Genomic DNA, 24,601 nt, shown 5'->3' with positions numbered 1-24,601 from the left:
CCCGCCAGCTCAGTGGGCTCCAGCCTCCCGGTCTGCTCCGCAGAGCCCCACTCTCGTCGTCGCCCCGGTGGGGCCTGGGGGTCTCGGTCCAGGGGCGCTCAGGGCGGGGCCTCCATGGGGCCGTCGGAAGAGGGGCGCCTGCTTCTCCCGCGCCGCGTCTGGACAGCTCCGGACAGTCAGGAAGGCGGCCGGAGGGGGGCGCGGGGGGGTCGTCCAGGCAAGGCTGCCGGAGCCTTCCTCCCTCTCGCCGCCCCCTCCTGCCCCAGACCTCAGGCTCCAGCCTCGCCATTGGCGGCCTCCGGGGCTGATTGACAAACCCGCTGGGGGGGGCGAGGGTTGGATGTCCTGGAGCTCCTCCCACTTGTAAAGTCCCTTCCCTCCCCCCTTCGCCTGAGTTCTTGGGTGCCCCCCCCCCGCCGATCCCGATTTATTCCCTTTGGGCTCCAGAGGACTCTCGAGGGGGGCGCCTCAGGGGAGGGGTGCGGCCGCTTCGGGAGTCAGCAGGAGCTGCCTAGTTTGCCCCCCCCCGGGCTTCCCCCCTGAAATAAAACCGCCCCGATCCCCTGCGTGGGATCTCCCTCCGGAGACCTCCGACTCGTCCTTCTCCCTTCTGCGCCCCCACCGAAGCGCCCGAAACCCGAACTCTCAGAGGTGGGAGAAGGCGGCGAACCGGCGGTTCAGCTGCAAAAACCGAATCGGGGAGGTCAAAGGGTCAGTCTGCTTCAGCCGCCCGGCGGAAAAAGCCTCTTCGGGAGGAGAAGGAGGCGAGACGGGGAGATCGTTATCAGCGCTCCCTGCCCCGATTCCGTGGCGCCGCTTCAGGGTCTCTGAGCCGAGGGTCAAGGCGGGGAGGGCGGCCCAGACGGAGCCGCTCCTCTTTCCCAAATGCAGACGGGCCACAGCCATCGGCCCGGAATAGGCGCGGAGAGGCTGGCCGGGCCTGGCTCTTCCGGACCCGCAAAGAGTTGGCGGCGTGGGGAAAGGGGCCGCGAGGGGCGGAAACCTGTTGCGATGTCAGCCCCGGAGGAAGGACAGGGTCCGGCGGGGCGCCTCTCTCGGGAAACTCGCCCTCCGGAGCAGGACGGGAGCAGGCACCGGAAAGCTCACCTCGTCTTGCACGGGAGAACGGGGGGCCCGCGCGTCCTTAAGGGCAGGGCCCGGCGGAAACGGACTGAGTGGCTTCGGGGCACAAGTGTTGGGATATAGCAACTTGGCATGCTGAGACCTTCTCGTAATGCATGTCTTTGGTAGTTTATTGCTTACTAACAACCCCTCCTCTTTTCCTGTTTACTAAAAGAGAGCACCCCTCACCTTTTGTCCCTGAAGAAGAGTCATCGCCATTGCTGTCTTCCCTTCCTTTGTCCGGAGCTGATGCTGAGGGAGCCTTTCCTAAGATGCATGCAGACTACCTTCTCTACCTCCTATTTCTTGCAACATGAAGCATCTCTGTCTCCAAGTTCCTTCATGCACATCATGTTGTAAGTAAACCTGTTTCTTTTCATCTTAACCAAGTGAGGGAGTTTTCATTGGGGACACGGGGGGGAGGGGGCTGCGACTGGGAGAGGAGTGGAGCTGGTGAGTTTTCTTATATTCCGCGGTGCTAGAGAGATTGAACAATCTCGCCTGCTTTCCTGAGTTTCTAACGAACCTCAAGAAAGAACTACATTTCCCAACAACAACAAGGGCTTCAGAGGAGGAGGAGGAGGAGGATGCCACCTCAGTTCTCTCCTCCTGACCTTCCCTGGGTTGTTGGTCCCTGTCCTCTGGGCGCTGCCAGCACCGGGAAGGAAGGCAAGCTTTCCCTCAGCCCCAGACCCTGCCGGCCTCCGGACACACGGAGCTTTCCCGGGGAAGGCGCCCGGGCCTCTTGGAGGGCCTTCCTAGCAGTCCCGGGGCTCTTGGAGGTCGCTGGCTGAGACCCTTCGGCTGAGAGAGCTCTGGGCCGCTCCAAGCCCGCGCTGTCCATCTCTGCTGAGAGCCGCCGCTTCCCGGGGTCCGGATCGCCCCCGGCTGGGCATACTGTCCGGTTCCAGCGAGCGATGCCCGGGCGGAGAGGGAGAGCCTGGCTGGCCTCCTTCCGCGGCCCAGAGGGCTTCACTTGCGTCCAGGCCGAGGCCGCGGGTCCGTCTGGCGTGGAGGGCGGGATTGCTGGAGGGGGGCTTCGGATGATGGCTACCCAAACCAGACCTCAGAAGAAGGCTGTGACTTGGAAGGGCAGCCGGGAAGGAAGGGGGCCAGATCCTGAAGTGCAAAGATCTATACAATTAAATGCTAAACTTAGGATGGCTCCTGCCAGAGTCTTTCCCGTTTCTGCCTCTGGCCCCGAGATCTGGACGGTGGCGGAAGCCGAGAGGGAGAAAACCAACGCTCCCGAAAAGTGGTGCTGGAGGTTCTGCGGGTTCCGTGGCTGCTAGAAAGACAAATAAATTAGGCATCGAAGCCTGAACTCTCCCTGGAAGCCCGGGTAACCAAAGCGAGACTGCCCTGCTACCGGCACAATGTGCATGGTTTAATCCGCGGCTACTACTCTGGGGCACGTGAGTGACAGGGGAGGCCGACAAGCCGGAAAGGAAAGGCCAGGCTCCGAGCCTCTCTCTGGCCAAGACAGCTCAGCCCTCTTCCTGCCTCCGTTTGGGGCGAGCCCGAGGAGGCCCCTCCGTCTCTGGGCGCCCGGGACCCGCCTTTCAGGCGCGGTGGTCGGAGGGCGGCTGTCTCCGTCTCGGACTTCGTGGCTGCGACCCACCCGCGTCTTCGGGAACAATCGGAGCTGCCAGAACCGGAACCAGAGGAAGGGCAGATATTATTATTATTATTATTAATCTATTTATTAATTTTATCCCGCCTCAGACAGGATTGGGAATAAAAATACAACAATTTAAAAACCTCCGGGCAAAGACGTTCCTTCTGTGAGGGTTTGATAACCCCCCTCTCTCTCGCTGCTCTTCCTTTGGCTGGGTTGACCCCTTCTCCTCCTTACTTTCTCTTCCCACCTTCCCCTTTCTGAATTTTGGCACGATAACCTGCACCTGCAAGTCAAGGCCAAGCTGACCAAGCCAAGAGAGAGACAAATTAGTTTTCAGTGCCAGATGATAAGGAGGGTGCCCGAAGCTTAAGCGCTGTCTTCTGTATAAAAGGCTGCTCTTTGCTTTGTCCGGAGGCACAGTTTGGCAGAAACGATTCCCCTGTGTTCATTTGCAGGCAAATAAAGGCCATCTTGGATCATGGACCTAGTCTGTTTGTTTCTCCTGTTTTGGTACCTTAACACTTCGGAGGCGGAGGGTGTCGGTCTTGTGCAGAGAGGCTTTTCGCGAGGGCTGTAAAGGCTGCAAGGCTTTTAACTGTTTTCTTTAACATTCGTTTTTAGAATTGATGTTTCAATTCGGTTTCAATCCTGGCTTTTGGTTGCAGTCTTTTCAATGCATAAGGCGCCGCCGCAGCTCCAGTCTTGGGAAAGAGGCCAGATCCTTTAATTCTTCAGTTATTGTTGTCTTTGCCGTTTCCTTTATCATTATGATTATGGTGGTTGTTATTTTTATTTCCCCTTCTCAATTCCCATCAGGGAACTTCCTTTCGGTTTCGGAAAGGCGGAGGGGCCTCCCCCGCGAACGATCCAAGGGCCGCCGGCCCGATCCGGCTCCGAAGAGGTCCAGCCTGTTTCCTGCTGGACAGAGAACGGAGCCCCGCCGCGGCCCGGAAACTGCGGTCGAGGCCCCACCGGAGTAGACCCATTCGGTCCCTGGGACTTGCTCGCCTGTTGAACCGAGAGGGGCCTCGCTGCCTCGGCCGCAGAAGGGAAGGGGCTCGCTAAAGGGAGGTTCGACAGGTGTTTTCCAAAAGCAATCTCACAAAGGGCTCCCCTGAAGCCAGCGCCCCGGCAAAAGGCAGCCAGCCACGGAGGGGTAGCTGTCTTCTGGAGGGGCATGGGCACTGCCCCCTCCCCGAAGGGCGCCCCTCTGTCCCTCGGACTGTCCAGCTGGCTCTCCATGGAGCCCAGTCCGGAGGGGGCTTCCTTCCCTGGCGTCCTCCCTCCCGAGGCAGCGCCCCTCTTTTCCTACCTCGATGATGGGGTGGGGGTCCCTGCTTTCCTTCCACAGACAGTCTTTCTGGCAGGCCTCGAGCTGATGGAGGGCCATCCGAGGGCCTCCTCCTGGGGGGGGGGGTACCAAGAGAAGCAACCGGGCGAGTCGCCCCCAGAGCGGCCCCTTCCCCGGTTCTCGGGCCCCCCTCCCCGCCCTAACCAAGCCAGGAAGGTCCGGAGGAGGCGGGAGATCCTCGGGCCGTGGACCTTCCTTCCGCGGGAGACGCCCTCGACCTCGATGCCCTTCCCGGTGCCAGTGGCCAGCTGCCCTCGCGTGGACCTCCTCTGGGCATGGCGACCCCTTGGACGAAGCATCCCCAAGACCCCCGTCCTGCTCCACTGCAGACCCAGGCCCCTGAACAACCCAATGGAGGGGTCCGGCCATCTGCCCGCGGCCTTGATCCCTTCCTTTCCAGTGTCCTCCCTTCTCAAGATGCAGGAAAAGTAGGACGGGCTTCGTTTCGCCCTCTTGGCTCCAAGGAGAGGCCGGGCTTGATCTGGTCGAGAAGGACCCATTTCTCCGGAGACGCCAGCCACAGATCAAGGCCAAACGTCAGGAATAGACCGAAAAACCCACCAAACCCCATTTGTTCGGGGTTCGGGGGGCTGTCCTGGGGACCTCAGCCTCTTCTCCAGCCCCACATCATCTGCAATGGATCGATGTTCTCCTCTTTCTTCACTGTCCAGTGACGGGGAATATATGGCTTGGGCGGCCCTTATTTTGGTGGTCAGGTTTCTGTCTTTCCCTTTTCGGATCCGGTCCAGTCCTTTCAAGGCTTCCGTTCCCGAGGTCAGCCCCGAAGCCCCAGAAGGACGGACGGACGCTAGTCCAAGCCCTCTTTTTTCTTAAAATTTGACCATTAAAGACAAGAATAAAATATTAATCGACTAAAATTAATAGGCGTCTTATTTCTTCAGAACAGTCGCTTGAAACAAACAGGCGCCTTTATTGCTACGAAAGGAGCGATTAACTTCTCTTTTAGAATCAATACGCCTCTTCCATCATTTTAATCAATTTTAATCAATCGTTCTTTGAATTAATTAAAATTAAAATTAGTCTCAGTTCTATAAAATAACCGGCTGAATTATTTAAGACTGAAACCGGACACAACCCTTGTTTGTTTCGAGTAATTGTCCGGAGTATTTTCTCCGATCAAACAAGGCTTTGGGATCCGGGAGCTGGAGTGGGTTCTGGGCCGCGAGCGGAGCGGAGGATGGCAGAGGATTCTCTGAAGAGGAAACTCTTCTGGAACATGGCCTTCACAGAGCCCCAAAACCCACAGAAAACGGTTGGAGAATTGCTAGTTGTGTTTTGTTTACTTTATTTCTTACTGTAACCCGCCTTGATCCGCAGAGAGAGGCGGGCTATAATAATAATAATAATAATAACCCCCGCGTCCCGCAATGAGGGAATCCCGCGCCTCGCTCCCTGCATCTGCACCGAGCACCAAGATTTAGAAAACGAAAGTACAGTTTTGAACAGAGAAGGGAAGGGAAGTCCCATGCCGATCCTGAGCCCCTCCCTGCCTTTGCCCTCGAGGGCCGTCGCTCGGCCCCTGAGCCTTTCCGGGGATCGGGGCCCCAGAGTGGCCTAAAAGGGGCAGCCAGGGTCCGGGGGCCTCGTCGCCTCCTGACTTTATTCAGACCGGCAGTTTGGGGCTACAGGTCAGGGGCGCCTTCTCCCCCCCCACCACTGTCCCTTGGTCACAGTGCGTCACACACACACAAATCCCCCCCCCAAAAAAAAACCAGGGCCAGTGCCTGAGGCCCCCGAAAGGGGGGCAATACATGATCAGCCCCTCAGCCTCCCCTCCCCGCCGGCCAGGCGCCCCCAGAGCCCCCCAGACGCCCCCTTCCCAGCCTCCCTCCTCGCTTCCTCCCTTCCCTGGGCGAGGGCAGCTTGCCCCCTTCTCTCCCTCCCTCCCTCCCGGGCCCTCTTCCTCCTCCTCCTCCTCCTCCTCCTCCTGGTCTCTGTTTCGGCTGCTGCTGCTAAAGCTGCGCCTGGGTTAATTCGGGGCTAATTCGATTTGCCCGTCCGCAGATTGCATTAAGGCGGCCCTGCGCGGGGTCCTGGGCCTCCCGGGGGAGCGGATGGCGCCTCCTGCCTCCATCAGACACGTCGTCACCGCATCAGGCAGGCAGGCAGGCCGCCCCCGGCGCCGGAAGGAGGAGGGCTTCCCCGGGCATCGGCCGGGTGCGGGGCCGGGTCGCGGAGAAGGCGGCGGCGGGGGTCCCGGACTCCTCCTCCGCGGACCTCGCCCTCCGCTCTCCCGCCGTGGGTCCCTTCGGGGAGAAAGGCGGGATAGGCATTAAATAAATAGAAGCGGGGTCCCTGGGGAGAAAGATCCCGGGCAGCAGGAGGAGGAGAAGGAGGCCTTCCACCTGTTGGCCTCTGGAAAGTCTCCTCGCCCGCCCTCAGGAATAACTGCAAGAGCAGCAACTGTCGGAAACGGCACCATCCCCCCCCCCCCCGCTCTTCCTGGCCTTTGAAAGACTGGGTCATAAATACCGGTTTTTGGAAGGGAGGGGGCAGGTGACCGGACCATGCGACCAAGGACCTTTCCCAGGGCCCTATAAAGAAGGACCCCCCCCCCCCAGTCTCCGGCCTCTTCTCCATTCTTCCCCTTTTTGGGGGGGGGGGTTCTTCCTCATTTTCCCCAGAGAAGGTGCTGAGTTCGAGACCGACGCTCTTTCTTTTACCTATCACCTGAAACTCCTTGTTGCCTTGTTTACATGAGGGCTGCGTCCACACTGGAGAAACAACTCGGTTTGGAACCGCTTTAACTCTTTGTCTGGCTCAAAGGCTATGGAATTCTGGGAGTTGGAGTTTGTTGTGGGTCCGGAGCGGAGCAGAGTTTAAGGAAGGAAGGCCCCACAACAAACCCCAACTCCCAGAATTCCATAGCATTGGGCCAGAAAAGAGTGAAAGCGGTGCCAAACCGAGTTGACTATCACTGAATGAAGAAGTTGATCTGGTCCTTGCCATCCTATTTCCCCTTTCTATGTCTACATTGTCAGAGTTGGACAGCCAAGGAAGCAGATAGGAAGGGAAAAGCGATATTATGGGCTCCTAAAAAGACCCCAAAATGGGTCCGAGAGGAAAGGCTTCCCTCTCCGGGCATTTTGGGAAAGGACTCCGCTTGGGAAACTGGAAGGAAAGAGGAAGGAAGGCGGCCGTTTCGAGGCGGAGGGTCTGCTGCGTTTCTACGGAGCTACAATGAACGCAGAGGAAGGAATACGGAACCCCCTCCTCCTTAAAGCCAAGCAAGTCACCAGCCAGAAGCAGCAGAGGGACGGCAATAAAGCATCCCGAAACAGGGCGCCAGGCTCCTTCATGCAAAACCGTGGCGTATTTTGATATGTATGTGTTGTCTATGTTGTTGATGTGTTTTACTGTGGTAACCCGCCTCGATCCTTTTGGGAAAGGCGGGCTATAAATACATTATTATTATTATTATTATATTACAATAGCACGAATCACTGTCGCGATTTACTGAAAAGGTCCTTTGCATACATCGTTCGTGATAAGGTTCGTAGAAGAGAAAGTAGGGAGAAATGTGGAAAAGATCACGCAGATCCGGGGTTATTGCGCCGTTTCTCTGTCTCCTTCAGTCCCAGTTTCCCTTATTAGTTTATCTCCATTAAAAGAGTCCAGAGCCATGTCTCTATTATTATTATTGTTGTTGCTGCTGCTGCTGTTGTTGTTGTTAACCTTTATTTATGTCCGATGTTTGCCAATACACAAAAGCACTCTGTGTGCCGTCCATACAAACCAACGACTTAGCCATAGTTCTTAACACTGGCAGCAGTACTTCCCCTTGTGACGTTTCAGTGCTATTCTTCTTCGTGCCATAAAGCAAAGCCCTTCTTGGATTACGGCTAAACAGAAGCAGCCTTGATGCACAAATAAGACTTATAGAACGAACTCACCAAAACAGTTTTCGACATCTTCCTGAAACGTCCTGGATCCTGGACTCTCTGCATCTTGCCTTGGCTTTTGATGCGGCTGCAGCCCTCAGGAGAGGATTAGCCCCAATTACGGCCACAGGAGCCTCAAGGAAACTGGCTGAGGATAGCTTTTCATCCAAGTCTTTCAGAATGAGGGGATCCAGGAGGGGGCGCCAAAGTTGCCATCCCCTCGTTCTTCTCCTCCTCCTCCTCCTCCTCCGCCTTTTTCTCCTTCTCCTTCGCAGTTGCCATTCTCTCCTCCTCTTCCTCAGTTGAAATTTCCTCCTCCTCCTCCTCCTCCTCCTCCTCCTCCTCCTCCTCCTTCTTCTTCTTCTTCTTCTTCTTCTTCTTCTTCTTCTTCTTCTCTTCCTCCTCCTCCTTCATTGCCATTCCCTCTCTCCTTCTCAGTTGCCATTCCCTCTTTCCTCTTCTTCCTCTCCTCCTCCTTCTCCTTTTTTCTCCTTCTCCTTCTCAGTTGCCATTCTCTCCTCCTCCTCCTCCTCTTCTTTCTCAGTTGCAATTTCCTCTTTCTTCTTCTTCTTCTCTTCCTCCTCCTCCTTCATTGCCATTCCCTCTCTCCTTCTCTTTCTCAGTTGCCATTCCCTCTTTTCTTCCTCTCCTCCTCCTTCTCCTTTTTTCTCCTTCTCCTTCTCAGTTGCCATTCTCTCCTCCTCCTCCTCCTCTTCTTTCTCAGTTGCAATTTCCTCTTTCTTCTTCTTCTTCTCTTCCTCCTCCTCCTTCATTGCCATTCCCTCTCTCCTTCTCCTTCTCAGTTGCCATTCCCTCTCTCCTCTTCTTCTCCTCCTTCTCCTTTTTCTCCTTCTCCTTCTCAGTTGCCATTCTCTCCTCCTCCTCCTCCTCTTCTTTCTCAGTTGCAATTTCCTCTTTCTTCTTCTTCTTCTCTTCTTCCTCCTCCTTCATTGCCATTCCCTCTCTCCTTCTCCTTCTCAGTTGCCATTCCCTCTTTCCTCTTCTTCCTCTCCTCCTCCTAATCTTCAGTTGCCATTCCCTCTTTCTCCTTCTTCTCCTTCTCCTTCTCAGTTGCCATTCCCTCTTTCCTCTTCTTCTCCTCCTTCTCCTTTTTTCTCCTTCTCCTTCTCAGTTGCCATTCTCTCCTCCTCCTCTTCCTCTTCTTTCTCAATTGCAATTTCCTCTTTCTTGTTCTTCTTCTCTTCCTCCTCCTCCTTCATTGCCATTCCCTCTCTCCTTCTCTTTCTCAGTTGCCATTCCCTCTTTTCTTCCTCTCCTCCTCCTCCTCCTTTTTCTCCTTCTCCTTCTCAGTTGCCATTCTCTCCTCGTCCTCTTCCTCTTCTTTCTCAGTTGCAATTTCCTCTTTCTTCTTCTTCTTCTCTTCCTCCTCCTCTTTCATTGCCATTCCCTCTCTCCTTCTCTTTCTCAGTTACCATTCCCTCTTTTCTTCCTCTCCTCCTCCTTCTCCTTTTTCTCCTTCTCCTTCTCAGTTGCCATTCTCTCCTCCTCCTCCTCCTCCTCTTCTTTCTCAATTGCAATTTCCTCTTTCTTCTTCTTCTTCTCTTCTTCCTCCTCCTTCATTGCCATTCCCTCTCTCCTTCTCCTTCTCAGTTGCCATTCCCTCTTTCCTCTTCTTCCTCTCCTCCTCCTAATCTTCAGTTGCCATTCCCTCTTTCTCCTTCTTCTCCTTCTCCTTCTCAGTTGCCATTCCCTTTCCTCTTCTTCTCCTCCTTCTCCTTTTTCTCCTTCTCCTTCTCAGTTGCCATTCTCTCCTCCTCCTCCTCCTCCTCTTCTTTCTCAATTGCAATTTCCTCTTTCTTCTTCTTCTTCTTCTCTTCCTCCTCCTCCTTCATTGCCATTCCCTCTCTCCTTCTCCTTCTCTGTTGCCATTCCCTCTTTCCTCTTCTTCCTCTCCTCCTCCTTCTCTTCAGTTGCCATTCCCTCTTTCTCCTTCTTCTCCTTCTCAGTTGCCATTCCCTCTTTATTTTCGGATGCTGAGCTAAAGCCTTTTCTTTCGCCCTCAGCAAGTGCCCAGGAGGTGTAAATGCAAAGCCTTTAGTAAGCTTTTAATTCGTCTGAAGCGGCCTGTTTTGTCTGTTCCGGAGTCAGTTCCAGGTCTAGGGATCAGAGGAATGGGGCGCAGCAATCCCTGCTGCTCCGCCAAAGGAAGCAAAGCCCTCGCCGTTATTATTATTATTATTAAGCTTTATTTATAAAGCGCTGTAACATGACGTTTCCAAAACAAGGGCTGGCCTTTTGGGGGGCTTCATTTGCCGGTGGGGGTGGGACTCCCGGGTGACCCCTCCCCAGGAGCAGAACAGGCCGCATCATCCCCTCCCAAAGCCCAAATGGGGCAAGGAGCCCCCGGGACCCCCGGCACCGGACAGGTCTGTTGTTGTTGGTGTTGTTGTTGTGTGCCTTCAAGTCGTTTCCGACTGGTGGGGGCCCTATCCCGGGGTTTTCTTGGCAAGGTTTGTTCAGAAGAGGTTTGCCACTGCCTTCCTCTGGAGAGGACCGAGAGAGTGTGACTTCTTGCCCAAGGGTCACCCGGTGAGGCTCCGTGGCCATGCAGGAACTCGAACTCCTCTAGATGACTCCAGAGGCAGGGACGTAGCTAGGATTTTGGGAAGGGGGGGTCCAGACTAAGTGCCACCATTATAATGGGGCTTGAGTGTGGCAGCGCAGCAGCACACACCATTCATTTTTCTAATGGAAGGGGGGGGGTCCGGACCCCAAGAACCCCCCCCCCCTTGGCTACATCCCTGCCAGAGGAGGCATCATCCGACGCCACTCTGGCTTTCAAACAGCTGTACTCCGAAGTAAGTCCCTCTCAATTCAATGGGGCTGACTGACAGGAAACGGCGAGTGGGGCTGGGGAGGAAGGGGGGCTGATGGGGCGGGGAAATCTGCCTCCCCACCGCCCTCCCCCTCCCCTTTCTTTCTCTGGGAAGGGGAAGGGGGGCTCGTTTGTGGCCGGAAGTGAGGCCCTCTGGGCCCCCCCTCTTGCAAAGGAGAGAAGTGCAGACTATCCGAGGGGGGGGGGTCTCAGAGCTTCACCAACTGAGGGAGTGGTTTCCAAGTCATGGGTCATAAGAGCTGGGAGAGACCCCAAGGGTCACCAGTCCAGCCCCGTTCGGCCTCGCAGGAAGACTCAGCCGGAGCCCTGCAGGGGACAGAGGGTCACTGCTTCCGATGCTTAAACACGGCGATCAGGCCACCTCCCAGCCTTTTCGTCTCCAGGCTGGACACTGACAGTGGACACACTCAGGGCCAGAGCACACTGCAGAAATCATAGCCCAGTCTGAGGCCGCTTGAACGGCTCTAGCTCAGGGGCAGGGGCTTCTGGGAATTGTAGTTTTGTGAGACTTGTAGCCTTCTCCATCAGAGAGCTCCGGTGCCACAACAAACCACAATTCCCAGGATTCCCTAGCACCGAGCCAGCGCCATTGAAGCGGTCTGAAACTGGATTATTTCTGCAGTGTGTTTCTCTTCACTAAACAGCTGCAGGGCTTCCGTTTCCTTTATCTTCACGATGAAGCTATTTTACGCTATTTTAGTAGTTGAAGACTCTCCTCACCCTTTTCTGGGCTGATGATACACGTCTCTGTGGGGTCTGCTAAGGTAACCCCCCAAGCCTCAGTTGTGCCTCTTTTACTAAAACCCTAACACTTCCTCCCCCCATCATTGGGTTGGGGGCAGCAGCCCCACAGAGCAGAAGGGGGCTCCAGGATTACGGGGGGAGGGGAGAGTGAGATGACCCCCATCTGTCCGTCATCCCTGCAATCCCGGGGCAGACCAACAGGGGCGCCTTATCCACACAGCCCCCTCGGTGTCCTTGCTCTGGGGGGGGACTCTAGAGCCATAAGAGACCACCGCCCCCCGCCCCCCCCCCATGACTGGCCAGTCCAGCAGCTCTGGTCGCCCTGGTCGCCCCCGGACCCTGGCCTTCCGACCTCATCTCTGCGGGGGGGGGGGGCTGAGCCTCTTGCTACGGCTCCTGGGGAGGGTCTGCAGCTGGACCCCCAGAGAGAGAGAGAGAGATGACCCCCAGCCCCTCCCTTTGAGACCCCTCGGTCCTCCCCTCTGTGCTGATGGAAACTCAGGTGTCGCCCCCAGCCCAGCCCTGACAGCCCCCCTCCGAGAGTGACCAGCAAGTCTCCTCCTCCTCCTCCTCTTCGTACAAATATAAATTACAGCCATGTGACATATATATATATGTGTGTGTATTTTATTAATAAAATCAACCCGTCTTCATCCTGGCTCAAGGCTAAGGAATTCTGGGAGTTGGAGCTCCGCTCTGGACCCCACAACAAGCTCCAACTCCCAGAATTCCATAGCCTTGAGCCAGGATGATGAAAAGCGGTGCCAAACCGGGTTATTCCTCCAGCGTGGATGCAACCCTAATGCTTGCACTGTGTGTCCTCAAACAGACTGGAAGCACCTTTGCCCCCTTTCCTTTCTGACTCTGAGTTCTGGGTGCGAGTCTTCCCTGGGAAGGAAGAGCCTTGGAAGGACCCATCCCCTCCCTCCATTTGTAGCCAGGACAAGGTTCGCCAAGTAACAGACCTATTTCCTGGAGGGCAAGAGCAAGGGCGGGGCTAGGCGATGGGATTCTCAGTCCTGCTCAAAATGGAGGACATTTGGGAACCCCTCCTGGTCCTGGAAATGGAGGGCCTCTGGTCACTCCGCCCTCGGCGTGGGTCAGACCCTCGAAGGGGGGGACTGGACTGGCCGAATCCAGCAGCCCAAGGTCCGGCTTTCTCAAAGGGGGAGCATGAGACCCCGAACCCCGCCGGGCCTGAAGCGGGAAGGCCGCGCCTTTGCCCCGGAGGGCTTCCGGGAGTCGTCCTGGGTCCCTGCAGTGACGCCTCTCGGCCACCGGGGGCGCCAACGCCCCGGAAGCTCCCGCTCCATATTTGTGCGCAGCTTCTGAACAAAGCCAACAAACCATTTTAATTGGTGGTCTGCTATATTGTATTGTTTGAATGTTAAGATGGATCACTATGTATTATGTTTAATTATTGTTGCACTCCATAGGCAGGTTTGTTTTATCTGTTTTAATTGATTGTATCTACAGCGCAGTGTAAATTTACAGTGCTTTATAATTAAAGCTTAATAATAATAACAACTTCCTAACCAACTGTGTCTGTGTGTATATGACAGATCTCTATGTGTGCATATAGATGTGTGTTTATTTCTACTGTAGAAGCCAGTTTTGGAAGCCACAGGTGAGAGAGCTGGCAGCAGTGCCAGCATTAGACTAGCAGCCTGGGAGCCTGAGCTCCTCTCTTTCTCCGTCCCAAGGAGGGGCTGCCATTCCAGGGGGGGGCGGGGATACTGTACTAAATGCTAAGGCCAACCTGTCATGGGCCTTCCTTGGCAAGACTGGTCCGGGGGGGGTGGCTTGCCATGGCCTTCTTCCAGTGAGGAGGCTGAGAGAGTGTGGCTTGCTGCCCAAGGCCATGGCCTGCTCTCAGACCCCTACTCCCTTAGGCCAACCAAAAGACACTTGGTGCAAGTGTCATCAGTCACAGGCGTTAAAGGTCAGAAGGTGAAAGGGGCTGGGCTTCTCTGGGCCTCTCCGGTCGGCAGGGTGGCGGTGGCTGGAAGCAAAGCCACTGAAGGACCTTGGGCAAGTCACACTCTCTCGGCCTCGGAGGTAGGAGGAGAAGGGGGCTCTCTTTGACAGGAGGAGGCCCATGATCACCTTCTCCTCCACGGAGAGATACGGCGGACTACACTTCCCAGCAGCCCTTGCGCCCCTTTCCCCGCCTCCCTCGGCCGAGGAGCACGTGACGCGGAAGTGGGAGACAGGGCCTGTCGGGCGCTGTAGTTGCTGTGGCGACACGCCCCGCCCTCCCCAACCCGGAAGTGGGCGAGGCTGATCCAAGATGGCGTCTCCTCCTCCTCAGGGGGGCCCGATGGCGATCGCGATGCGGCTCCGCAACCAGCTCCAGGCCGTCTACAAGATGGACCCGCTGCGGAACGAGGTGAGGCCGGGAGGCAGCGAAGGCGAGAGCGAGGTGGAGGGCCTGGCGGCGGCGGCGGAAGCCCAATCGCGGGAGCGCCCGAGGGGTCAATGCGCCGGGCCGAACGGTGCGCATGCGCGGTGGGCGGGGCGGGATTAAGGGGCGGAGGAGGCGTCCGCGCGGGTCCCAAAGGCAGTTGACCTCTGGGTCGTGGGAGGGGGGCTTGACCGAGTGGACCCCATTTCCCCCCAAACACACGGCCATGGCGCCCGTTTCTCGGGGTCAAGGGGGAAGAAGGGTCTGTGGGCAGCGGCCCCCCTCCCTGAGCCTGACCCTGACCCTGTGCCCCCCAGGAGGAGGTGAAGGTCAAGATGAAGGAGCTCAACGAGCACATCGTCTGCTTCCTCTGCGCCGGGTACTTCGTCGACGCCACCACCATCACCGAGTGCCTCCACACCTGTGAGTGGGGGTCCTGGGGTCCTCTGGGCTGGACGGAGGGGTCCCAGGGTCACTCTGCGGAAGGGGGAGGGGCCTTGGCTTGAGGGGGCTGCCCTGGGGGGTCTCTGGAGGCCCAGATTGGGACCCTCCTCACACTCTTTCTTGCCACAGGGCAGTCACCCCAAGGCCTTTGGCCCTCAGCCTCAGGCCCAGCTTGGCTCTGGGTGAAGGGCAGGCTTCGGAGGGTGGGCTGCAGATTTCTTACAGGGGCCCCATGAAGCCACCCACCTTTCCTTCCCTTCCCTTCCTGCAGTTTGCAAGAGCTGCATCGTGAAGTACCTGCAGACCAGCAAGTACTGCCCCATGTGCAGCACCAAGATCCATGAGACCCAGCCCCTGCTCAACCTCAAGCTGGACCGCGTCATGCAGGACATCGTCTTCAAGCTGGTGCCCGGCCTCCAGGAGAGTAAGTGACCAAAGGCAGTGGGGCAGGTGGGGGCCTCCTCAGAGAGCATTGGCCTGGAGCCACCCGTGGAGACCAGAAGCTGCCCCCCCCCATTCATAGCCTCTGGCTCTGGACTGTTATGGTGATCAGGGTGGGGTTCCTATGTGACTCTCTTCTCTCCCCCCCAATGCAGGTGAGGAGCGGCGAATCCGTGAGTTCTACCAGTCAAGAGGCTTGGAGCGCGTGAGCCAGTCTAGCAGCGAAGGTGCGGCTTCCTTCCCCAGGAGAGACTCTGGCATGTGGGGTTCAGGGGGGTGTTCCTCCCTTGCCTGCTCCACCACTGCCCTGAACGCTTCCTTGCTCTCCCCAGGCCCAGCCTCCGATCGTGTGGGGCTGCCCTACACCACCTTTGACCACTCGCGTGCCCACTACTATCGCTTCGATGAACACGTCCTGCTATGCCTGGAGAAACAGGGGTGAGTCTGTGGGGAAGGAGGGGTTGCCCTGCGGGGCATGGGGCATGAGTGGGGGTCTGTGGGGAAGGCTGCTGAGTTGCCTGGGGCGCCTCTTGGCCCTTGAGGTGGACTGGGAGGGAGCTCTCCACCCAGATACAGGCTGGTCAGCCTCCACTTTGGTGTGTTGACTTTTGGGGGGGATCCTGGCTTGTGGGTCCCATTCTTGAGCAGGACTCCACATTTCAGTTCCTCCATCCCCAGACTCAGGGTGGTCTCTGAGGACAGATGCTGGCCAGTGGGGCAGGAGTCTGGGTCAGTGGCGTGGGGAAGGTTGCTGAGAAAGACCTCAGCCACCCCCCACACCTTCTAGATCCTCACAGAAGCTGCTCTGCAATCCACCACCAGTTGCCCCTGGAACCCTCCAGAGGCCAGCAAAGGGCTCCTGGCTTCTTTCTTCTCCAGTGGCTGCATTGTCCTGTTGTGTCACAAGGAGGCGCTCTGGCCCATCTGAAGGGCTCTGGAAGCAGTCTGGAACTTCCTATGCTGCCCCCCTGAATTTCCCAGGATTCCCTGGGCGACTTTGTACAGTGCTGTGTATAATTACAGCGCTTTAGAAATAAAGTTTAATAATAATAATAATAATAATAAGAATAGTGGGTGCTTAGAGGAGAGGGGCACCTTTAAGCAGACAGCATAGCTTCCAGGGAGGGTTGGGTTGGGCTGGGCTGGGCCCTGGTGGTTGCAGGGAAGATCAAGATATCCCCCCCCCGCCCCCATGAGGGCTATTTCCCAGAAACCCAGACCTTCACTTGTTGGGCTGCTGGCGGGAGAGGGCTGTAGTTCACTGCCCTGCTCCCCAGTATATACTTGATGGGACAATTCCTGTGGGCTGGTCACAATGGAGGGGCAGGCTCCCCCTTCTCTCTCTGGAGACCCTCCCATCCTCTTCTCTTTTTCTCTCCTCCTCCCCCTCCCCCCCCCCAGCTCTGGGAAGGACAAGAACAAACACATCCTGCAGGTGAGGAGTGTGAGTGTGAGTGCGAGTGAAGGGAGTGCAGGTGAGGGGAGCTTCAGCCTCTGGGGGGGGCTACTCCTGCTCCTTCTCCACCCCCCCCATCATCATATTTGTTGCCCACATAGCCAGCCATGCCCCCCTGCTGTTCCTTCTCCCCCCCCCGCCCCGCCAGGAAGAGCATGGCAGCTGTTGGGAGGAATGGGCTGCCCTCCACTCCCACTTCTGAGGAAATCTAGCCAGGGAGGGGGCGCTGGCCAGGATCCGATGTCCCTTGTGCCACCCCCCCCCCCATATTTCCCCACTGGCTCCATTGACACACTGCCTTCCCCTTTTTGCTATTCTCCAGCACAAATACGTCCGCTGCTCTGTGCGGGCCCAGATCCGCCACCTGCGCCGTGTGTTGTGCTGCCGCCTGGAGCTGCCCTTGCCACATGTGAGTGAGACTTTTGCCCAGGAAAGATGGGGACCCCTGGCCCTTCCAGGCCCCCCAGGCCCTCCTCTCTGCTGAGTGGGGGACCAAGGGGCTGGGTACACACACACACACCTCATGATCACTGACCTTGACACTCTCTCCTCCTCAGCAGGTCCAGATCCTGTTTGACAGCGAGGCGCTCCCAGACACCATGACCCTCAAGCAGCTCTGGCTCTCCCGCTGGTTTGGCAAGGTGAGAGCAGGGGTCCTCCCCTACAGCGCCCCCCCTCCCATGTAGGCCTTCTCACAGACATGCACACAGACCCCTTGTTAACAAGGGAAGGCCTCAGAAGCAGGGAAGGGCAAGCCCAGCTCCACCAGGCCTAGCCCAGAGAAAAAAGAAAGGCCCTCCCTCCACTGCACCTGCCATGGCCATGGCCTCAGAGGGAGAGAAGGACCACTGGACTGGATCCCCTTCTCCTTTTGTGGCATGTCTTTTTAGACTGGAGCTTTAAGCTCAGAGTCTTTCTAAAGAGCAGGTATAAATGCAAATAATAATGATGCTGATGATGCTTGCTTTCCAGCCGGCTCCTCTGCTGCTGCACTACAGCGTGAAGGAGAAGCGGAGGTAGTCCAGGGGGCTTCTCCCCAGTGAAAGCGGCCTTCTTCCTCTGGCAGAGTGGCCCCCCTGCCCCCCCCCAACACAGACACACTCCTGCAACAGCAGACTAATTTAAGGCTCCCTTTGCTGCAATACTGAGTTTATTTTTGGAATAAAAGGACTGAAAACCAGCCCCAGCCTCCGCCTCCTTCCTTGGTCTGGGCTGGGGGGCTGTCCCTGAGGGAGAGGGAAATTGGGAGGGGTCCCTGGTGGTCCTCTTCGCTCCTTTGGCTCTAACTGCAGTTCCCTCCCTGTGCCAGCGGGGGCAGGCGTGCACTGTTTGGAGGGTGGCTGGGATGCCTTTGTGGGGGATCAGGCGTTTATCTCCCCCTCCCCACACACACAAACACACACTTTCTCCCCATTCCTGCACAGCCATTTCATGGACTACTGACAGCCTCAGGCAAAGTGATGAGCAAGTGATGGACCCCCTTGGAACACCCCCATCCTCCTCCCCCCCTTTTGCCGTTTCCTCAAGAGGTATCGGGAGGAGGAGGAGGATGGAGCCAGAAGGCTTGAGTCGAAGGGATGGTGGGCTCTCCGCCCGTCCTCCCCTTCCTGCAGACACTCCTGGGCATGACAGGGCCGGCTCTGGGGGGCTCCTCACATCCCTGCCTCTGGGGCCCTGAGCTGTGCTGCCCTGGCCGGTGGGGAGGGGGCAGTGGGTCAAGGAGTGTCTGCGGCCACGTCAGGGCTTACAGTCCGAGGCCGAAGCTGAGCCCCCGCCGGGCTTCCCCGGGCCCTGCCTTCCTCGAGGAGCTTTGCCTCCCCGGGTCTTCCTGGGGGCTCCAGGGTGAGCCCTTCGGGTCCCCTCGCCCTCCCTACGGCCCCTGATTTACGGGGCACCGGCTGGTCCTTCGCCGGCTCCGGCCTCCGCTTCACCCCTCGCCAGACCCCCCCCCCCCAAAGCCCCGCCGGAGTCCGGATCGGGTTTCCCTCCGTCCCTCCCTCCGGACCCAGCTGTCGGCCATTTCTCATCCTTTGGCAGCCGCGCCGAGCTGGACCCCCCCCCCCCCGAATGGCTGTGGGCTTTTGGTCTCAGAGCCTTAAGCCCCGCGGGGGGGGGGGTCGAGGAGAGAAGCCCACCTGCCCCCCAAGAGCCAGGAGTGGCCGAAGGTTTTGGGGGGCAGTGGCGGGGGGGGGCTTCCTGGCACCTTGTAGGAAGAGGACCCCCCTCGCTACCCCCCACCATCTGGGCCTCACCCCCATCCCCCCGCCTGCTTCGTCTTGGGGGGCATCGGTCTGGCTGGGGGGGTGAGGTTGCCTCCACAGTCACTGGGGCGGCGGGGGGGCATTTGTCTCCTAGGAAAGATTAGTCTGACACACACACACACCCCGCCTTTGGGGGCACACCTTCTTTTGTGTGTGTCTCCATCTCATTCCTTCCTCTTTGTCTTTGGATTGTAGGGGGGGGGGGTCGGGAGACAAGGCACTCTGCGCACGCCCAGAGGCCCCTCGTCCTTCTCGTGCTCCGTGGCGAAAGGGAAGCGGCTCGGATTCCTTAGCCCCACCTCGTCCCCCCCTTTGCCTTCGGAGGAGCTGCTTCTTGGGGGGAGGCCTCCCCCGCCCCACCGCCGCTTTCAAGGGAGATGAATGATGGGGGTCTCCGGGGGCTCACGGCCCTTTGATGCGCCCCTCCCCCCGTCACGCCCGGGGCTGCTAATGGCCGGAGGAGGCTTTGGGGGGGCGAGGGGAAACCTGAGCCCCCTCCCCTCCCCCTCCTGCCTGTCACTGGGGCTCATTTGGGGGCGAGGCAGCGGGAGGGGGGCTCGGGCTGCGGCCTTTCTTCCCGGGGGAGGGAGAGGGCCTCTAAGGCGGGCGGGGGTCTCCTCTGTGGACGGAGGCCCCGGGTCTTTTCACGGGGGGTCACCCTGCGGAACTCACTGCAACATGGAGGGCGAGGGGGCTCTTCTCATTCTCGGGCCCCAAGAGGCAGAGGGGGGTGCTCCGGGGAGACCCCCATGTACCCAGGGGAGGCTCGAGGAGAACCGCTTTCTCCTTCGCGGGCAATGTGCATGTGTGTTGGGGGGGGGGGCTCTGCTTACCAATTACTCTGGTGGGGGGCCCTGGAAGCAATTGGCGGCTTCGCAGCCTCCCCCGAGCCCCCCCCCCCCGAGGGCGAGCTGCCAAAAAGATGTCTGGGAGGGAAGGGGGCAGGGAGGGATGAGGCGAGCTGTCAGCATCAGCGGAGGATGGAAGCCCCCTCCCCACCGCCCAGAATAAGCCCACTGGAGACGTCGGCTAATGAGAAAAATCCAAAGGCAATTTGGGAGCCATCACTGCCCCATCGGCTTTAAATGGCGTCGTCACTGGGGCATCAGGGCCCCCCGCCCCGCACACAGCTGAGCACATACACGTGTCTCCGCATTCACACGCGAACACGCAGCCTGTGCTGGAGGGGAGGGAAGAGGGAAGGCTTAGGGTGGGACCTCGACTTCAGACTGAGACAGTGGCCGGGGGGGCTTGTGGGAGGGCGTGGGACCACGCTGGGCAGCCCCCACTCCCCCCCAGATGCTGCAGCCTCAGCCCTTGACCCATCTGGGGCTGGCACCACAGGAATGAATGCCTGGTGGGGGACGAAGGCCACAGTGCCTCTGAGCCCCTGCAGAGTGCCGGCGGGGCCTTCCATTATTTAGCCAGCACTTCGTCAACCTTCAGGTCGGCTGCCTGGCTGCCTGACTAAACTACAGGTTCCCAGGATGCCATGGAACAGAGCCCTGTTCATAGTTAAGGTGATATCAGAGTGTTGTCCCTATTCGGTTGTGTGGCAGAAGCATCACTTGGCCAGCATTTGACCAGCTTCGCTGCAAGAACCCACTGGGAGCTTCTAAGGGGGACAAAAAGAGAGACAACAGTGGCCCCCACATTCTCGGGCTCAGGGTAGAAGAAGGGCCCCCTGAATGTGGGAAAACACTCTTCCTTTTACCTGAGAGAACACCTCTCTAGGAATCTCCAGGTCCTCCAGGGCAACTCTATGGTCAACGTCTGGCAGAAGCTGATCCTGTGGGAGGACCGACAGATGCCTAGAGGAGTGTTTTCTCTAGGGACGTCTAGGTCCTCCAGCACAACTCTATGGTCACCTTCTGGCGGAGTCGCGCTGGAGGACCGAGAGATTCCTAGAGAGGACATAGCCCTCGGAATCTGCGAAATCCAAGCCCTCAGATGCGGAGGACAACTGTGGCTTCCTTCTCTATGCCATCTCTTTAGGGAGACCATTCCATCCCAAGCCATCGGCCTGAAGGAAGAAGGGCCACTCTCTGCAGAGGAAGGACTGTCGGAGTGGCTCGCTGGCCAGAGAAAGGGGACCGTCGCCCCTCTCCTGGCCTGGCCTGATGGGGGGGGGCTTCCTGGAGGGGCTTCCAAGGGCCTCCAAGTGACTTTGGGGTCGGAACCAGCCTGGGCTTCAGATGGCCCTATTCTCAGGTGCCCTCTCCGGACAGGACCTCCTGCCCCCCTCCCGAAGGGCCCAGCGAGGGGGCTTCTTCGCCCTGAGGTTCCGGTCCCAGAGGCCGCCTGGTTTCCTGGCTGCCGAGGCGGAGGACGGAGAAGCGGCCGGGGCCACGCCACCTTTCCTCTCCGGGGCCTATTCTTAGCCTCTGGCCGGCCTGGTCAGTGGCCACCTTGGCCAGAGAAAGAGGGCAGGGGCAGCCATGGGGGCCCAAGGCCAGAAGAGGCGTCTCGGCCGGACACCGGCAAGAGTCCCGGAGGAGGGCTGGAGGACTCCCGGGGCTGGGCCAAGAGAGGAGAGCCCGCCGGCCCCCGGAGGATCCAGCGCCCGCAGAAGCCCTCCTCGAGTGGCCTGAGGCTGGAGGAAGGGGAGGGAGGAGGCCGGACTCCACGGACAGCCGCCCGGTCCGGCTCCTTCCTGCGCCCGGTCCCTGTTCTTCTGCAGCTGTTCTGCCAGTCTCCGGAGGAAGGGCCAGTCCCGGGTCCAGACACAGGCGGCGAGGGGGGTGGTGGAAGGGGGCAGTTTAACCCAGTGGGACCGACGAGCTAAACTGGGGAGGGGTCCGTAGTGCTGGACGAGGACGTCCTGCAAACCTTTCCTGCCCGCCTTCGTTCCCAGCCACATAAAACACCCCCCAGAGAGAGAGGGAGGGAGGGGGAGGCCCAGGCGCCCCCTCCCCTGATTGACAGGAGGGCCGTGAATAATTAATGGCCCCCTCCCCCGGGAAAGCGTCGCCTGCAATTAGCTCCTGGGCCGGGAAGCCATGTTTCAATAAAGGGGGAAATTGATTTAGCAGCGCCTGAGCCCAGAGCGGCGGGGGGGGGGGTCGGTCGGGGGGGCTGTGTGGGGCAGAAGCAAAGCCGCCGGGGGGGCGAGGAGTGGGGAGAAGCCCCCCCGACACTCCTCCAGGCCACAGCCCTTGACCCAACGGCAGAGGGCCCAGAAGAATGGTCAACCGCAGGAGATGGGAAGAGAGCCCAGGGGCCACCCAGACGGGAGGGTCCTCTGTCACAGGAATGCTTGCGTCTGTATTCCCGCATCCACTGGACCTCCAGTCGCCTGCGAAGGAGGAGGCTCTCTCTAGCACCCTCCATGGAGGCAGCCAGCCGCCTCAGTCCTCCAAATGTTTCCCTGGAACTCGCATCCTTTGCTCCGTTGGGCCCAATTCTCTGGAGCAGCAGAAAACAAGCTTGCTCCATCCTCAAGGTGACATCCCTTCAAATACCTAAACAGGGCTATCATAACCGTCTCTTCTTCAGGCTAAACATCCCCAGCTTTCTTCACAGTATGGCTTCATGGTTTCCAGGCCCTCCACCCTTTCGGTTGCCATTCTCTGGACATGGTCCACCTTGTCAAGATCCCTTTTCAATTGTGGAGCCCAGAACTGGACACAGGGCTATTCCAGGTGAGGCCTGACCAAAGCAAAGTGGCACCATTACTTCTTTCGATCTGGACACTTTTGCCACAGAGGTAGCCACAAAGGTCTTCTTCTCCATGGCTTTTGACCTCCCTCTCGACCCTGAGCTCCTTCTGCCTTTCACCTTTTCCGACGTTCTCCCTTCGCCTTCTGGCTGTTCCTCTGGATCCCTCTTCAGTGGTTTCTCCCCAAAGATCTGCTCTGGGGCCTTTCCTGGTACTTCGGGGCCTCTGCTCTGGATCATGCAACCTGCCTCTGATGGGGTTTTTTGGCTTCAGGGGAGGCTTGCCACCATGGGCTCCGCCTGAGGCTGAGAGAGTGTGACTTGCCCAAGGCCACTCAATGGGCCACATGGGGGGCCCTTCCTTCCTTCCTTCTTCTCCCAGCCCACAAGTCCAAAAGGAGACCCGCTTGCCCCATAGGAAGGCCTCGGCCGAACCTGAAGCACCGAGAAAAAAGAGGGGGGAGGGTCGAGGGGTGAGCCTTGTTCCCAGAGAAAGGGGACGGGGTCCTTCCCAGAGCCTCCCTGTCCATGTGCAGAGTGCTTTCCCTCCTCCGCAGGGGGCGGGGCTGCTTCTTTCGGGCTGAAATGGCGCCGAGGTTTTTGCCTGCCTCCCCCCTCCCCTCCCGGAGCTGGGTGGGTTGGGGTCGCCCCTCCGACCCCTTTGTTGCCCCCCCCCCCCCATAGTCCGGAGGGGCGAGAGAAGTTGGGAAAAAGAAAGCGAAAGACCCGAGAGGCTCGGTGATTGACATCCCGGGGACGTGGAGGGTTGTGACGCCCCCTCCCGGGTCACGTGGGAAGACCCCCCTCCCACCCCCTTGAGCTGAACTCCTTTTTAATTAACCTTCAGCCCCGGGAGGTTAATGCGATCGCTGACCCTCGCCGCCGCCGATCGATACGCGCCGCGAACGCCGACAGCCGCCTCTCCGCCGCCCCTGCAGTGCTGGCTCCTCGGAGGAGGACGGGGGGCATCATGGGGAAAGTTCGGAGAGAGGAGGGAGCCCCCGGAGCCCCGACTCGGCCAAAGACCCGCACCCGAGCCCTGTCTCTGCCCGGTTCCCTTCCGGACCCAGTTCACCTGGCCGCCGCCGGACCCTTCCTGTCTTCGGACCGAGAGCCCACCGGACACCGTCCGCCTCCGCCACCTTAGGCCTCCCGCAGGGTTTCCGGGGAGGGGGGCTCCGATGCCCGAAGGGGAGATGGGGGTCCAGCGGTGTCCTTCCTTCTCGTCCGAGCGACTCTGGGCTCCTTCGGAAGGGTCCCCCGCCCAGAATATAGAAATAACGGCTCAAGGCTGGCAGACAGAACGAAAAGGCCCGAAAAGGTGCTTTTAAAACCCCTCAATAAAAAGAGCCCCGTCTTAACCCGAGTAGCCCCTGGACTCTAGGGCTGCAGCCCCGGGGCCTCAGGGGGCCCCTCGAGTCCGGCCAAAGGCTAGAGTCCGGCCCCTCGGCCCCGCTTTCCTCTGGGGAGGGGGAGCCTTGCACCGGGGGGGGGGCAGGGAGAGTCAGAAGCGTGTCCCGCTTCCTCCCATCGCGGGCCTGAGGCCGCCGGAGAGCCGTTGACCATCTAGTGGCCCTCGGGGCTCCGGGGGGGGGCTGGCCCGGATCCTGCTACTGGAGACCATTCGGGGGGCTCTCAGGTGCCAGGAAAGGGCCACGGCTGACCCCTTTCGCCTCTACGGCCCGCGATGCCCCCGAGGGACCCCTGCCGCAGCCCCCTCGGCCCTCGCGAGGGATGAAAGGGGGCCCTGACCTTTGGCGCTGGACACTTAACCCTCCGTCAAAGGTCAGCCGCTTAATCCTGCTTCCTTCGGCCCTCCAGAGTGACCTCCCGGGACCCCAACCCTCCGCCCCGGGAAAGAGGCCGAGATAAACGGTCTGGCTGGGGAGGGGGGCTCTTCCCCAGGACAAGGCCCTAACCCCCCCCCCCCCACACACACACTTTTCGGTGGAGCTCCCACGAGGGTCGGCTGAGACTGAGGGTCGTCCTTTTCTCGGTTTGCAGCTGAGTCTGGCCAAGGATTTGGGGCGGGGGGATTCCTGGGTGGGCGACCCCCCAACTGTTTGCTGTGGGGGGAGGCATTTAGGAAGGGAAAGCCAACCCCCCACCCCCACCCCCTTGATTTCCCCCTCTTGATCCGTACTCCCCCCTCCAGGCTCCAGCTCCCAGAATTCCATAGCCTTGAGCCAGAAAGAGTTAAAGCGGTGCCAAACTGGGTTATTTCTCCAGTGTGGATGCGGCCTCATCCGTCTCTGAAGTGGAACTGAACCGGACTAAAGAAGGCAGTCGGTTTCAGGTGAAAACCCTGCAAAGGTGTATTAAGGGCTTCTGCTTTGCCTTT

General features: G+C 58.8%; 1 protein-coding gene across 2 annotated transcripts; it reads left to right on the top strand.

Annotated features, from left to right (window-relative positions):
- The first annotated feature begins 13,798 nt into the window (after nt 1-13,798).
- PCGF1 (polycomb group ring finger 1) lies at nt 13,799-17,522 on the top strand. Of its 2 annotated transcripts, none has more exons than XM_089527166.1 (9): nt 13,799-13,986; nt 14,319-14,424; nt 14,717-14,869; nt 15,042-15,113; nt 15,219-15,324; nt 16,288-16,321; nt 16,665-16,751; nt 16,900-16,983; nt 17,315-17,522. In XM_089527166.1, exons 1-9 carry the CDS (start codon nt 13,888-13,890, stop codon nt 17,360-17,362), a joined length of 789 nt encoding a protein of 262 aa, XP_089383292.1. In that variant the 5' UTR covers nt 13,799-13,887; the 3' UTR covers nt 17,363-17,522. The 2 variants fall into 2 exon arrangements, with proteins under 2 accessions (XP_089383292.1, XP_089383293.1); XM_089527167.1 differs by having other exon boundaries at nt 13,801-13,986; nt 16,903-16,983.
- Nucleotides 17,523-24,601: the final 7,079 nt, after the last annotated feature.

Source organism: Sceloporus occidentalis, unplaced genomic scaffold (assembly GCF_023333645.1).
Source record: "Sceloporus occidentalis isolate IW3139 unplaced genomic scaffold, rSceOcc1.0.p SCAF_5, whole genome shotgun sequence".
Lineage (NCBI taxonomy): Eukaryota > Metazoa > Chordata > Lepidosauria > Squamata > Phrynosomatidae > Sceloporus > Sceloporus occidentalis.
This window is presented reverse-complemented; position numbering and strand designations above follow the sequence as displayed.

Coding starts and splice junctions, on each gene's coding strand:
- PCGF1 (XM_089527166.1), top strand. CDS start 13,888: ATGGCGTCTCCTCCTCCTCAGGGGGGCCCGATGGCGATCGCGATGCGG. Junction 16,752..16,899: donor TGGAGCTGCCCTTGCCACAT/GTGAGTGAGACT, acceptor TCTCCTCCTCAG/CAGGTCCAGATCCTGTTTGA. Junction 16,984..17,314: donor TCTCCCGCTGGTTTGGCAAG/GTGAGAGCAGGG, acceptor CTTGCTTTCCAG/CCGGCTCCTCTGCTGCTGCA.